General features: G+C 38.4%; 1 protein-coding gene across 6 annotated transcripts in view; it reads left to right on the plus strand.

The window, feature by feature from the left end:
- The window catches only part of LOC149069409 (protein DOP1A), a 727,510-nt gene that overhangs the window by 134,403 nt on the left and 576,268 nt on the right, over positions 1–16,839 (plus strand). For all 6 annotated transcript variants that reach the window (XR_016195089.1, XM_089250153.1, XM_089250154.1 and 3 more), the window contains exon 8: positions 10,561–10,867. Coding sequence is in view for 5 of the 6 variants with exons in the window: in XM_089250153.1 (XP_089106279.1) it covers positions 10,561–10,867 (307 nt within the window). In the remaining variant the exon portion in view is untranslated. The remainder of the gene's footprint in view (positions 1–10,560; positions 10,868–16,839) is intronic.

A 16,839-nucleotide genomic window follows, 5' to 3' on the forward strand; every position in this document is an offset into this window, starting at 1 on the left:
TCACTCAGTAACTCAATCGCTCACTCCCTCGCATTGAACTGTTGTCGGTGAATTTTCCTAGTGGTGAATTGCATGGCGGTGAATTGTCGGTCGGTGAATTTTTCTAGCGGTGAATTGCATGTCTGTGAATTTTCCTAGCGGTGAATTGCATGGCGGTGAATTGTTGGTCGGTGAATTGCTGGCGGTGAATTTTCCGGACACGGATCCACACAAACCATAAAATACTGTGGAACTGCCTATCTCAACATTTGGGGGGGGGGTTTCAGGCAAAGACAAGGCGTTTACTTCAAGGGCCTCCAAACAAAGCTATTCTTATTCTGCAGAACCACAAACCCTGTCTATAGCCGATTTTTTCACCACTGTAATTTCTTTATATTCCAATTAGGATCATCTACGGAACTGCTTCTGTCAGCGTCCCTGTTTCACTGATAACCATCCATTAAGCGCAAATAAAGAAACAGAAGAGGAAAAAAAAAGCTTTTAGCAAAGCGCTGGCGGCGTCAAAAAGAATGGAGGAGACATCTTATATGGACGGATGCCTCCAGGTGACATATTTCCCACATAGGGGACACGCTATACACTCCCTGTCCTTCTAATTAGGAAATGGTGCTTGTATTCAGAAAACCTGCATTGAAGAAGCTGAAACTGAACCCTATTGAAATGCTCTCTTTCAGTTTCACAAGGTGCGGCCCCCCTTAATCATGAAAAAAAAACTAACTCAAATACATGGAATAAAAACATTTTCAAATGTTTGGAAGAATTTTGGAAACTGATTTTTTTCTTTTCTCTTCCCGTCTTCTTTCTCCCAAAAATTTAGGCCCTGGGGGACATGGTGCAGAGTTTTTCATGGGGGGGGGGGCTCTCTTGAAAGGGTAATACTTAAAAAGGGGGGAGGTTTGTCCCTCCTTCTCTTCTCATTTTGCAGAATAAGAAATTGTCAAAGATTTTAAGAAATGTGCAAAATAAGTGATTTTTTTTTGTTGGGGCCACCCATTATGGCTCAGGTTCCTGGAGCATTGTCCTGATTGCCGCAGCCTAGTTACGAGCCTAAGACAATTACCATCATTTTTAGTTTTTCATGCTATGAATACATTACCTGTGAAAAGTTTGGCTTCAGGGGCCCGCCAAAGATCCCAGGCTAGAATCCCTTCTCCAGTATGTGGGAGTCGATGGCCCTGCTTATAGCCTGCTGAGTGTCCCCCCCATCCGCCGGTAAACACGCCACTAGATGCCACAGACGGGCTGTAGCTAGGAGTGAAGATCATTTTATGATGCCGCAAGATATTTAAAATTTCTAAGAGTGCTGCAAACGTAAACAGGGTATGTAACACCCCCCTCTTTGCGGTCATCCGCGGGACAAAAAGAAATTCATCAGTGGAAAAGAAGTGACAGTGAGAGGAGGAACCTTATTAAAACTTTGAGAATAATTCTTCATTTTGAAATAAACACAATTTTGAATAACATAAGTAAGAAATACTACATACTTTTTAGAAATTCCCCGATTTAATTCACAATAGACATAGAAAAAATTACAGTAATTTCCGATAAATAAGTCGCATCCTGAAAAATGGCCGGGAAAAAAAGTTTTTGCGGAAAAAATCGCCACTTTTTTTTTTACATGTCACAGCTTCATATAAAAGCCGAAACACACTGTACTAACGTGACGTGAGTATTCCGAGTCTAGGTGCGGAAAACGTATCCATGAGTTTTTTTTTTGGGTGGGGGGGAATTGAGCCAGCTCTTCAAAATTAATAGGGGGGGGGGACCTTCGATTCCATTGGCCCAATACAAATTTATGCCTATGACAGGTTCCAAGCACTTCCCTGTGAAAAATCGGGATCCTCACGAAACATCTTGGTCCAAAAGCCTGGTTCAACGGAGACAGGATCCTTTGGGTGGGGGAAAGAATATGTAATTTTTTCACTGTCTCCACTGAAAAAAGCAATCGAAACGATATTTTTCATTCCCGCCCCCCTCCCCAGAATTAGCAGCCCCCTCGAAATTTCTGCCTGTGAAAACTGCCTTCTTCCCTAGTTCTGGCCCTGGCTACCTGAGTGTTAGGGTACTGGAAATAGGTTTAACTGGGGGTCACAAATTTCACCCTTTAACCTCCCTTCAACATTACTTTAAATATTTAAAATTTCTATATATATATACACTGCTGGCCACCGTAAATGCAACACCCTGAAGGAAGCATGCAAATAATATGAAATTTACAACATGCATTAGCGGAGGTGAGATATGCAAATGATTAGAATTTCAGCGCAGACGCACATCACGCGCGCCTGTGGCGCCACTTCAAAGCGCTATTTAAGGCTTGGAGATTTCGACGATTTGAAGTACGGCAATTGTGTTTTTCTTATGGTTTTTTAAAAAAAACGATCAATTATGCCTTGTAGAAAACAGCGATCATCTTTTGATCAAGTATCCGAGTTCGACAGAGGAAGGATAGTGGCCTACCGAGATTGTGGATTATCTTTCAGGGAAATCGGTAGTCGTGTTGGACGAAACCAAACAACTGTAATGCGGATATGTGATCGTTGGATGCAGGAGGGTACGACGGACCGACGTGTTCGATCGCATCCACCTCAGTGCACCACTTCACGTGATGACAGGCGTATTGTGCGTATGGCAGTGACGGATCGCTCAGCCACATCACGAACCATAGCACAGCACATTCAGTCTGTACCGCATCATCCAGTGTCTGCGCGTACCATTCGACGCCGTTTACAGCAGAGTGGTCTGTCCGCAAGACGTCCATTGCTTCGTCTACCCTTGACGCAGAACCACAGACGTCTCCGCCGCCAATGGTGCGATGAAAGAAGGATGTGGACGGCACAATGGAATGAAATTGTCTTTACTGACGAGTCAGGCTTCTGTCTGCAACACCACGATGGTCGGATTCGAGTCTGGAGACACCGTGGAGAGAGGATGCTGAACAGCTGCGTTATGCACCACCACACTGGTCCTGCACCGGGTATTATGGTATGGGGCGGTATTGGATATCACTCTCGCACTCCTCTAGTACGCATTGCCGGTACTTTAAAAAGCCAGCGCTACATCTTCAAGGTGTTGGAGCCAGTTGTCCTTCCTTACCTTCAGGGCTTGCCCACAGCCATATTTCAACAGGATAATGCGCGACCACACGTGGCACGCATTGTCCAAAGGTTCTTCGTCAATCGCCAGATTGAATTGCTTCCCTGGCCAGCTCGCTCTCCGGATCTTTCGCCGATAGAAAACATGTGGTCCATGGTTGCTCAACGATTGGCCCAGATTACATCCCCAGCTGCCACACCAGATCAACTTTGGAAACGCGTGGAAGCTGCTTGGTCTGCTGTACCCCAAGAACACATCCAAAGTCTCTTTGAATCAATGCCGAGGCGTGTGGCAGCGGTGATCTCCAACAATGGCAGCTACTCTGGCTACTGATTTTGGCAGGAACCACACTTCACAGAAGTCTATAGATTTAATCATTTATAATCATTTGATGCTTGGTCAACGTGTTATCTACAAAATAAATATTGTTGTAATATCTCTTGTCTTTCTTGGTGTTGCAATTTGGGTGGCCAGCAGTGTACATGAAATCATGTTTGAAGGCTAAAGAGTGCAATGTGCAGGGAAGTGATATTGAAACTATATGGGCTAAGCTTTTGAAAACAAAAGACGTCATACACATATAGCTGGGGTTTGTTACAATCCATCAATCTTTCTTGGTGTTGCAATTTGGGTGGCCAGCAGTGTATATATATAAAAGAGCGATGCTAACATAAATAGTTTGGGAATCCCTGATTTGTAAGGAGGAAATTTCATATTCCTAGTATTAGAATGCAAATGGTACCCGGTTCAAGGGCTTTGAAATTTTTCATTCAATTTTTATTTTCTTTTTTATGTTAATTTTATTTTACTATTATTTATTTGATTTTTCATCAAAGGCACCGGAACCTAGGAGCGGAGGATATTTGAGCCCCTCCAACCCCAATAAATTTTGTAAGGCGTCTGAGTCAACACCTACTAGAGGATTTTCAGTTGGTGTTGGCGGAGCCTCTCCCGAATAATTTTTAGAAAAACAATGCAGTGCGTCCTGTTTCCTGTGTATGCGCTTCAGCCCTGTATATACAGGACGGCCAGCAACTTTCAGCGCTCTCTCTCAACCCAATGTTGATTTCATGTCGGCGCCTCTGTTGTGAAGGCTCGAAAAATGTTACAGGCGTGGCCCTCACATACGGGAGAGGGGGGCCCCCCCAGTCTGGTATCTTTTGAGGGCCCCTGGTCATACTTTTCACGGGCCCCTTCTGTAGTCAATTTATAGCGATAATAAAGATAATAATAATAAAAATTATGAGAACTGCCCAGGGCTAGAGCCCTGTGAGCTCCCCCTCCCTTTGTGGGGGCCATGGTTACAGGCCTTCGATCTTGTTAATAAGCTTAATCGTTGTTCACTTTACCTCCTCCCACTTTTTTTCTCTTTTTCTGTTTTCTCATGTCCCCATCCCCTAAGGGTGGTCACACTCAACGTGAGAAGGAAGAGATACTTTGGAGTTTACCGACAGTGCAAGCAAGAGAAAGGATTCCTTTCCCCCTCCCCTAAGTTATCTCCACAGGTGCCTTCAGGCACAGCACTCTGGGAGGATGCAATTCAGAATGGATGGATGCCGGGGTGATTGCGAGATAAGACTACTATTGTCACAGAACAAGTGCATTGAGATTCTAAAGAAAAATAAAAAAATAAAATTTCGAGCAGATGATTTTTACTATTTAGAGAAATTTTTTGTCTCAAAAACTCAAAAAAAAATTTCTGAGCCAAGTGTGCGAAACATATCTACTCGAATTTTTTGGGGAGCCGAGCCGGCTCTTCAAAAATGTTAGGGGGAGGGGCTCGGGCCCATTGGCCGGATACAAGTTTACGCCTATGCACAGGTATGAAGACATACTTGGTTTCTTGACCCACTAAAATGATGACTTTGCTCTTCTTCAGATAATTTGCAGTTATAATTTTCACTCAAATACACATGAAGAGCAGCTTTGGTTTTGTATGTTTCTAATGCACATTTGGTAAGCTCTACATTGGTGTTGGATGCTAAAAATGTGTTTCTTGAACAATTTCTTTTCTTTTTGTCGGTCTGTTAGGTTCCACAATCTCTGCTCTTTTGTTATTTTTGTAATTTATATCATTTTGTTATTCTCTTCCAATTTTTCTTGTTTGCGCTGTCATTTTTCACACTGTACAGTGCTATTCTCATCCAGCGATTTAGAAATTTCATTCACAGGTGCCATTTTGTCATGATAATTCAAACATTTGCCATACATACAGGATACTTTCTGCTACATGTGATATCAACTATGGTGCAGGAGATGTTTGGATTAATCTCAGTTTATATATGCAATCAATTTATATTTCAAATTACTGTGCGGTCAACATAAGCATGTGTTTCTCTATTTCCAACTTTCTTTTACTTCAAATTTTTTGTTGAAATTGAATGGTAATTTTATGTTGGTATAAATCTAAGACAAAACATATTACAGTGGGATGGGGGGGAGAATCAAAAGTAAATATTCATAATAAACCCAAGAGATCTATATATGATCTGTCCAGGGTCAAACCACAAATAATTTCATTATTGGCTAACACAGGCTATTGAAACACAATACACAGCATTATAAATATATATAAATAATACAAGTTGATTAAACAGTAGACCACAGAACGAGGTATGGTTATTATTTTCACCAGTAATGTATAATTTCACAAATTAAAACACAGTTAACCTTTTACCGGCCGAATTCAGATTCCAACTGATTTTCATTATTTTTTTTGTTAATTTCTCCTTCTGATTTTTTAGTTAAGAGATATCAATCGAGAAATTGAAGAAAAAAAAATTCCCCTATGCGTTTTCTTGAATGTTCCCAATTGGGAACATTGGCCGGATCTGACTAAACATAATTTTCGCAGTGAAGCCATCTTACAAGATGATGCAAAATTCATCATCATTTAATAAATTTATTTTAAAAATTAAAGAATATACATATAGAATTTTAAAAATGATGGAAACAATTTTCTCTCGAATACACTCAAAAGACATGTATATCTGGATTATAATAAAGAGCTTATGATGAGCTGAAATGCTGGTCTAAAATTCACAAAAGAATACATACATACGGGTTTAGGTTTTTGTATGGATCCCTTGGTAAGTTAAACGATATTATTTAAAAATATAAAGAGAGAGAAAATATTATTTACAACTCTGGTACCTAAAGGCACAGGCTCCGATGACTGCTTACTAGAATATACTTCCATTTTATATGGGAAAACGCATTGTTTGAGCAAATCATCCAAATTTTAATTCCAAAGCGAATCGGTTTTCCCCATATAAACATCTTACTTGAATGATGAGCGTAATACAGTGCTATTGATTCATCGATGCTTAGTTTATCATGGAACAACCCAAACCGAATGTGTGTGAATTTTTCATTTAATTCATCATAGATAGCCAACTTATCACCGGGTTGTAAGAAAGAGTTATCCATCAAATGGAAGTTATTTTTTATGTCTCTAAAGTTATTTCTCGACATAACAGTGGGGACAATCGGTACTGCTATGTCTACTGAAAGTACCCCAGTAATCATTTTCACTTGGTATTCTGTGATACCCACTTAGCAAAACCAATCGAAAAAACTTTGCGATTTTTTTTCCCACTCAATTTTCAAATTCGATCCATGTTGTGCGACATAAATATTTGTCATCTCAGCCAAGTAACTGAGGTACTCTTGCGGTAAAAATTTGAAAAAAATATCAATCGAGTCGGCTTGCACTTAGCTCAGCAAACTTATGACTGATTGCTTCAGTAGGTTCACTTATATTTTTGTCGAATGCAGTACTTTTTTTCCACTTTGGTTGCATGAATTTTAGTCTTTTGGCACTTGACACATGATGTTTTCTTATTTTTTGACTGGGTAATTATCTGATCTTTGAAAGGCAATTTTGATGTAGAAGGCATGTTGATAGGATCTACAAATTCACCCACAAATGAACTACGTGGTGATCTTAAAACACAGATATCCAGAAACATCTGCAGGAACTACCGGCCAAGCATGTTGTCATCGATATCTTCCTCATCTGTAGCCCGCTCATTTTCATCAGGCAGCAGCTGGCACATTTCGAATTCTTCATCAGAGAGATGTGATATATCAGAATCTCTCAAACTCAGTCTAATAAGCTACTAGTATAACAAAACAGATGGGAAAAAGAAGTGTAGAAAGTCACAAGACCAGATATCAACTGAGAACTGAAAGACCAACGTACCAACAAAATTACTCAAAACGTAGAGGGAAGGTTGAAGAGGGGGGGCGGGGGGGCAAAGTCAGTCACATAAAAAAGGGGGTGCTGCATGTAAACATCGGAATGTGAAATTTGATACTTTTCCTTCCTTTTGAGACACACCAGAGAGAAGGGAAAAAGCAATAAATTGTTTTTTCGGAATGCCACTCCTCTGCATTGCACTTTAGAATAGTCAGTAGTGGCCAATGTTCCCAATTGGGAACAATCGTAGGAAAAGTTGCCTGGAATACAAACAAATTTTTTTTCTCTCTCATTGAGCATTTCTTATCATTCTTGGCAATATTCTACAATTAAAAAAAAATTGAGATGCATGTATGTTTACAAAAACTATTTTAATAATTAAAACATTAACTTACAGAAAATTTCCCTTGAAAATGGGTGATTTTAGAATAATAAATTGATATGATAAGAGCTGAATCGAATAACTTTTGTCTTTTCTAAATTAAGTTCAGAACCTTATATGTTCAGGGAAAAAAAATCAGCTATTTTCGTTAAAGAGAAATATTTTTTTTGAATTAATCAAAAGTATGTTCCCAATTGGGAACATTGGCCGTTAAAAGGTTAAACACATGGCAGATATTGGTGTTTCTTTAGATTCCCGCCACCGACATCTAGGAGAGCCAGATCATCACCCTGGAAGAAACCCAGGAGTGGAAGCAGAGGATATTGACAGAGTGCACGATTTTCCAGGCGGAGCTCTTCGCTCTAAGAGAAGTGGTAAGCAGCTTGGAAAACACAACGACCCAGTCCAAAGTATACACAGACAGCCGATCCAGCCTGGAAGCCATAAGAAACCCCCTCACGAGGACACCAGGACCGTCCGCAGGGCTCTATTAAAAAATCCAAACATCCAATTGAACAGGGTTCGTGGCCATGTTGGAGAAAAAGGAACGAGGAGGCGGACCGATTGGCCAAGGCAGCAACCTTGAGCCGTACGATCCTCCTGGAAAAGAAGATTCCAGCAGTGACTACAAAAAGAATAATAAAGATTCACATTCTTGGAGAGTGGCAGAAATTCTGGGACCACCCGCCACACACGGGAAGTTAATCCATTTGGTCCTGCCCAAAATACAGTGGAGAGAGATCTTGGAGTAGAGAGAAGACGATATTGTTCTCGGGCCACGGGCCGTTCCCCACCCACTTCTTCCGCTTCGGGATCTCAAACAATGACAAGTGCCTGTGTAGAGGAGTCAGAAGCCCATTGCATTACGCAACAGAGTGCAAAAGACCTCAGAGTTCCACCTGGTTAAGCCGCTCCTGCAGTTGGAGCATGAATGGTTCAAAAGGATGGAGAGAGATGGAAAAGCCCTGGAAACCATCAAAGACCTGGTTAAATTCCTAGAGGCCAACCAGGAACATCTCCACACCAAGAGGGATGAGACCATCCAGACTCCACATGAAACACAACAACTGAGGAGGAGCGAAAGACTGGGAGGAAGGGCAGAAGCCGAAGACAGCGTCGATAGGGTACTCTCCCAGGAAATAGAAGAATTAGAAGACAAAGAATACGACACAGAGGGAGAGCAATCGGAGAGAGAAGAAGCGGTCGAAATATGGGAAGACTCTGCCTTCAAATAGGATGATCCTGTGAAAGAGTAACCAAGAAACAAAGTCCCAATGATCAGTGTTTAAACTGTGAAGCACACAACCAAAGGCCGAGGAGCTTTTGAATAATCGAACAACCACCTCCCCTCATGCTGAAGGACCTGGCACCTGGTCGGACCAATGTGACACGAAGGGCTCACACTAGCCAACAAGCCAACGAGGGAAGACATGGTCCAGGACCTGGCCTGGACACGGCGGAGGGCTCACCCGAGCCAACACTCGTGGTCCAGGACCTGGCCTGGCCACGGCGGAGGGCTCACCCGAGCCAACAAGCCAATGAGGGAAAACATGGTTCAGGACCTGGCGCTTGGCCACAGAGAAAAACAAAGGGCTCAAGCTTAATAAAGCTAAAAAAGACATCAGAAGAGCTGAGCTCATCGGAATAAATTGTATATTGTATAATAGAAATATTTAAATCTGTATATACTTTTTTTTTTAATGTGTTTTTATATTCAATGTTCTTGTATTTTATATTTTTATATGCATAATAAAGCACCCGACTTCACCCAGCCCCCTCATCTGGGCAATGGCTAAAATTGACAATGGGCGATAGCCTGGACGGTGCACGAAATGAAATGAAATGTTTCTTTAGATTGAGTTAAAAGAAGTTAATGTAATCTACAAGCAATTTTTTGATATAAAATATATAATATAACAATATATCTGCATATATATATAATTTAAGTCCGTTCAAGTATTACGTAAGCAAATTTTTAGCTATTTTTGACCCCCCCCCCCCTTGTCAGCAAAATTTCGTCATCAACTCTGTCCCTCTGAATCCTAACTCATATTTTCATAAAGGGTGGTTGATGACGTAAGTATTATCCGAACCCCCCCTTGTCATCAAAAGTCAGCAAATTGTATACCCCCCCCCCCCCATCTATGATGACGTAATACTTGAATGACCCTAATTGACAGAATCACTTTTGTGGGATTTGTAATGCTAATTGTATTTTTAATGATATAAAAATAGTTCATTATTTTTGGAGCTGTATAGGAGTAGCTTTTTTTTAAGTGTTTTATTTGTCTTAGACGTTAAAATATGTGTCCCTGAATTTCTATTTTGGTTTTTATTAACCAATTATTATTTATTGTAAATTTTATAATCCTATATATATAATTTTGCCTGAGTGTTAAGGTATGGCATTCTATTTTATTTTGGATGAAAAGAATTTATTGTTTGGGATCTTATTCTATTGTATGTGTTGTTCAGTTGATATATGTTGCTATCGTATGCCCCCCTTCCCAAGCACAAATTCCATAATTTCAGAATAAATCCATACATAAAATAGATCTTTGAGGAATTTTTTATCAACAATATATTTAACTCTCTATAAACAGCTGTAAAAAATTCTCATTTTTTTAATTACTTTCTCGCAATGCGAAGTATTATTGATAGGAATATGATTGGTTTTGTGTGAAAAATCAAACTAATTTGCAGATTATGAATTTAATTATTAATTTTTTTTAAGTTTAACAGGTTGATTAACTCAATTAGGATTGCTAAACACAATTGGCAATTGATTAACCTGATTGTGGTTATTGGTCTAATAAAAAGTAATGTAATCTAAATTTAATTCTCTGATAAAAACTCATATTTTTTCTTTGAACCAATTTAGGTCGCTGTACTTCAAATGTTATAATGATGGTAAGGAAAGAAAGTATTTAGAAGAAAAGACTTATCGTTTTACAGAGGTTGTCAAGACGGCAAATTTATTATTTACATCAATGGACCCAGGTTATTTGTGGGCATACATGGCAAAGCTTTTTGAAGGAGCCTGCCAAAATGAAATTGAACCATCTCCATCATGTCAATCTACTCATGAAATAGACAAAACAAGCTTTGTAGAAGCCATAGGATCTAAGAAACACTCCACTACTGAAATAAGCACTCTGTTGGACTTTTTGATGGATCTTATACCTCTTGTATGAATTTTTTTTATTTCGAGAAGTAATTTTTAAAATTTATTATTTACTTATTAATGTGCTGCAAACCCAGATATAACAAAGTTATATAACAAAATAGATATAACAAAAAAAAAAAAAATTGGTTGAATATTCATTATTACCAGTATGTGGTCAAAATTAGAGTTCTTGTCAAAAATCAATGTCTCTGTTTTGGAACAAAGCTTTATTACCTAACAAAGCTTTAAATTTCTCTATAAAGGATGAACATGGCCTGTTCTGCCAAACTACCAGGTGTGCAAGTATGAAATGCGGATTTCAGAAAACAGATGGTGCACCAATGCAGTTTGTGCTATGAAGATTTGACACTGCACCATTTTGTTGTGTCATCAACAAGTGTCAGATGCGCACAAGTGATAATTTGGAAAAGTGTGTGCATAGTGTTTTATTGTTGTGTTCAATATGTCAAAAGTTATACTGAACAAAGAGCATTCGCAGACAGCATTAATTTTTTTGTTTTCATTTGAAGAAAACTGCTGCTGAATCATACCGATTACTTCGAGAAGCTTATGGTGAACATGCTCCATCGCAAGATACGGGTGAATGATGGTTTCGGTTTTTCAAAAGTGGCGACTTCGATGTTGCAGACAAGGAAAAGACATGGAAAACCGCCAAAAAAAAAAGAAGATGCGGAATTGGAAGCATTGTTGGACGAAGATGATACTACACAGACACAAAAACAACTCGCAGAGCAATTGGGCGTTAGTCAACAAGCTTTTTCCAATCGCAATGCCCCATGACAACATGAAATGCTCCTTGACAATGTTCAATGGTCAATGTGCAATGCTCCATCACATACAGCAAAAGCGGTTCGCGGCACGTTGGAAGCACTCAGCTGGAAGTTCTACCCTATACGGCTTACTCACCAGACTTGGCTCCTTCCGATTACCACTTGTTTGCATTGATGGGTCACACACTTTCTGAGCAACGCTTTGGTTCGTACAAAGATGTGAAAAAATAGCTCGATGAATGGTTTGCAGCGAAAGGGGAAGATTTTTACTGGCGTGGTATTTACAAAGATGGGGGAAATGTATAACAAGCAATAGAGCATACTTTGAATAAAGCACTTTTTATCATTCTTCCGAATTTAACGTGTTTTTTTTGAAAAAAAATCCGCATTTCATACTTGTATACCTGGTAAATAGGGAGCTCAAGTGGAACATGAAACACTTTACCAACCCTGTTCTACCTTGAACCGTTTTCGAGTTCTGGTGGATAATCAATTAAGGAAAAAAAGTGTCCAGTCTGAAAAAACTCCAAATTTATGATGTTTCTGCAAGACCTGCACACATTTAAGTCATTCAGACCAAGTGTCTATTGCTGAGACACACTTTGCAATTTCAGTTGCTGCTAACAATATACCATATACAGATATTTGCAAATACTGCAACAGAGTTATTCCCAATTATTTTTGGAGATACTGAAATTACAAAAGACTTTTCATGCCATAGATACAAGATTGCAAGTATGATATCAGATGGCATTGGGCCTCATATCAAGAATTTGATGTTAGAGGAAATCAATTCATTCATGACAATACAAGTGGATGAGTAGCTGAAAAACATGTCCAGCATTTTGATATTTTAGTCAAGTATTATAGCAAATCTTCTAAGAAGGTAGTTGAGAAACATCTTGAATCATTTCACATTGGGCATGCAACATCTGACATCTTACATGAAAATATTCAAACTGCTCTAGTTGGCTTAAACTCTGCTCACGCTCATGTTATAAGTTTTCATAGTGATGGCTCAAATGTCATGAAAGCATTGAAAAATATAATGGAAGCATTGAAAAATATAATGAAAGCATTGAAAAATATAATCAACATATGTTGTCCTGAGTTATTGGACATAGGAAAATGTTCTCTCCATAAAGTGCATAACACTTTTGCTCATGGACTGAACTGTTTTGGGGCAGGGTTGTTGAAAGAAGCATCAGAACTTTCCAATTGCTTTCTGACATTATTTCAAAAAGAGGAACCCCTTGTACACATTTTGTATGACGAGCTAGAAGCTCTTGTTAGATAAATTATGGTGCATTTTCTGAAATCCGAATATATTCAGAATGTTAGAATTGCTTAACTCCAAAATGTAGCTATAGAAAGCAGGGAGAACTGGAGGAAAAATGTGGTTGTTGGTGCTGAAATAGAATCCAATCTTGTTGTGCTGTGGGTTGTTCTCACGAAAAAATTTCCATTAGGTGCTAGATCATTTTATATAGTTTTCGTCGAGCATTTGTTCAACAAAGTTTTACCCTTTGAGAACATCATGCTGGAAAAATGAATTGTTTGCAGACTGGAAAACTCTTCATTATCATGTGTTAAGTATATTGTTTTAAAGCTACCGCAAGTTGTTTCTATTTCAGATACCCCTGTTCTCATGAACGAATGGATTTCTCTGCAGTTTCAAGATATACAGGGAAGTTATAAACCCTTTCCCTCCTATATCCGGCTGGCCCATCACGCAGACTACCAAATCTGGCCGAAGTGGATGGGATAGGCATTTCACTCTTTTATTCCGTGGGTGTGACACAGTGATGGAATGTTGACAGCTGCTGTGCAGAGTTCTGGTCGGGTAAAGAGGATTATTTTATAGCTACAAGCTACAGTTATTTATGAAAGAATGACTATTGACAATGGCAATACCTCAGACGAGCTTTGAGAAAGACGTGGTTACCATTCTTTGAAATTTCGCCAACATTCTGAATTTCATTAAAAAGGTTTTGTTTTCTTTGAAACTAGTGAAAGATCTGTCAGCTAGCTATACGTTTGATTAATAATCAAAGAATTTATTTCATAGTACAATAGAAAAATGATGCAAAAATGAGCAAGAGAAGAAAGAGTTGAAAAGAAATTCATCACAATTAAAGCTCCCTTGTGCTCTAAATATTTTGAATTTGTTTATCACATATATATCCACAATAATAAAATTGCTGAGATAAAAAAAAGGTCATTAAATGAAACATCACTCTCTCATTGTAATTAGATTTATTATCCTCAAACGCATATAAAATCGATTATGTATTACTTTCAGTGAAATTGGAAATCTTCTAAATGAATGCCACTCCAATAACTTGATAACTGTGCACAACCTTATTGTGAGAAATCTGAATCTAATCATTGGATTTGAAATCATGAACGCTCATATGAATAAGAAGCATACATGTTTTTTTTCGGTATAAACTGAAATAAAATTTTATTTACTGAAATTGCTGGGAAGAGGCAGGGAATATCTTCTTCGGGGTCAAAGTTTTTTTTTTGTGTCATTGACGTTTTTGTTGATCAAAAGTTTTTTTTCTATGCATTGCTGTCTTGCTGATTGTTTCATATTTTAGTTATGAGTGCCCTAGAATGGACCACAAAATTTTATTTTCGGACATTTTTTATGAAACAGTTGATGAATGTCTAAATTTAGATGCACTGAGCCCATTAGATTTTGAAAGAATCGATATGAAAAAAAGACAACTAAATGTTGTTGTATTTGCGTATCACTGTTGTTAATTAACTTACTTACAATTTCAAATGATTTCTAGAATTAAGATTATTGAAGTTTGATCTTTCCAGAAAATAAGAAGTTTCCATCAAAAAAGTAATTAATTATTGGTAAAACTGAATTTTTTTTTTGGATTTAATGTGAATTCTATCTTTTATACACAACTGCAGTGGTTTTCAAAATTTTGTCGCTCGTGGCCATACTCCCACACATCCTGGAGCAGGGTGACTAGGATCTCTTGCAGGTCCCCAACAGACTTTCATAGGCCTTCTTATGATGAATTTATACGCCAAAAAAAAAAAAATTAGGAATCATCCCAGACCTCATGGCTACTGCCCTGGCAGCTCTACCCTTGTGGAGGTCATGCTTGTGACTCCCTTGCGCTGTTCATAGTTCATCTGTAGCTCTCAAAATAGTTTAGTATAGATATTGTACATCCATAAAAGAACCACTTCAAAGCATAAATAGGCACACACACATCAATATTTCCAGCTCATCGTGACGCCCTTCACAAAAGGTTAGCCCCAACACACACTTTGAGAAAAACTGCCCTGTTCACTTAAAGCTACTGATAAGCAAACTAGAATAGATTTTGATAAACACCACTCCTTGTCTCCAACATTTCCAGCCACTTGACGGAGGTTGAGATGCTTGAAAAATTCACTATCACAAAGTGGACTATAGATGTATGAGAAGATAAATAAGGTCTTTTATAGATTTTATACAGGCGAGCTCCAAGAAAAATTATCCTGGTCTATACTATCTCAATACATATATGCTTATAACAATAGCAGAATTTGGGTTGTGGCTCGCACATTGGTTTGTTGTGCTGTTGCTTTTTGCGTGTTTGGGCATTCCTTTTTAGGGGGGGCCACACCTAGCTCTCATTGTTTGTATCAAAACCAGCATGGCTGGATTAAGAAAAATATTCGCCCATGGGCAGGACTCTTTAAAAGAAAGACTTCTTGGACATAGAAAGACTTAAAGTGAAAAGATTCGGCTTCAACTGATTTGCATGATTTCCTATTGCGATTGGAATTTAGGAGGTCTTTACTTATCTGAAAACACTGTATTTAAAATTCTTTTCAGGAAAGGATTTTTTTTATCGAGTCATAGATTGGGGGTGGAAAACTACGGCTCTGTGGGTACGTAAACGTGGCTACTTAGTAAAACTAAGAAAAGAATAATACATTGTAGCGTGTGTTTACTTGCCAAAAAAAAGAGAAAAAAAACTTTCTGGCTTATGAAGTTTTGAGTTATTGTTAAGAACAGGTTTGGGGCTCCTTGAACTGAAAAGTTAGCCCACCCCTGTTCTAGATAATCTGCAGATCTTTATGAGTACTTTGTTGGGAAATGCAAATGTGTTGAGAGAATTAGAGAAAATCTCCCTTTATTCTCGTGTATTTCCCAGGGCACCTTTTTTTGACCACCAAAGCATCTGGTATTGAGTACCATTGTGTAATAAATAGGGATAAAATATTTGTGGGATGTTTTATAGTCTAAACTCTGTCTTCTACTAACAGACATGCTACTATAGTTATCTGCAATCTTACTGAATAGATAATGTCCACACATTCTGTAGTGTGTGTTATTAGTTTAGGGAATATTTTTAAGTTTTACATTTCTCTCGTTTTTCATCATCTTGTCTTGATACATATTCTATTTGAAACAGGAGTAGGTCGTAGAATATTTTGTCACTCAGATTTGTATAACTGTTTTTATAGCTTATTTTAATAAGCTTAATCCGAATTCTGCTGTCACAGAATGCTGAGACATGATGGAGAGACATTTGGCAGAGTTGGTGATGGCAAATAATGTAAGTAGCCAAAATTTTGCATCATACACAGGAAATTTACGGTGTGAAGACAGAAAAATCTTCTTTCAATACTCGGTCGCTTTGTTTGGTCAGAGAAGAGGGCGTTGAAATACTTTGCTTTCTACCAGTAATTCGGTCATTGTTGAGAATTGTTCTACAATATGCACTAGAAGAAAAGGGGAAATAAATACGTGGGGTAAGAAATTTGTTTCAAAGAAGCTCTCTGAAATTCTAGGGTCCATAGATTTTCACCCCTCTGGTAAGTAAAGAGTTAAAGGTTAGATAAGTATTGGGGATCTATATTTGATCTGAAAAACTTGAATGGAAATGCAAAGTTCAAAATTTTGCCAGTGTTCATCAAAGCCTTATTATGTCTTGCCCATGGAAATGCAGACTGCGAGAGGAGCTTTAGTGTAAACAAACATGTCCTGCAACATAGATCATATCTTTCGATCATCAATGGCATTAGGCATATAAAATCTTTCGTACAGCATTCTGAAAGTGCTATAGATATTGACGTTGATGCTAATCTTCTGAAAGCTGTTCGCAGCTCGCATCAGAAGTACCAAAACACTTCGGCACCAAAAGACTTTTGTTAAGTAAGTTCCATTACCAGATGAGAATAA

The sequence above is a fragment of the Pholcus phalangioides genome, unplaced genomic scaffold (genome assembly GCF_987345545.1).
Source record: "Pholcus phalangioides strain wild (caught in Gottingen) unplaced genomic scaffold, Ppha-v1.0 ptg000022l_1, whole genome shotgun sequence".
Lineage (NCBI taxonomy): Eukaryota > Metazoa > Arthropoda > Arachnida > Araneae > Pholcidae > Pholcus > Pholcus phalangioides.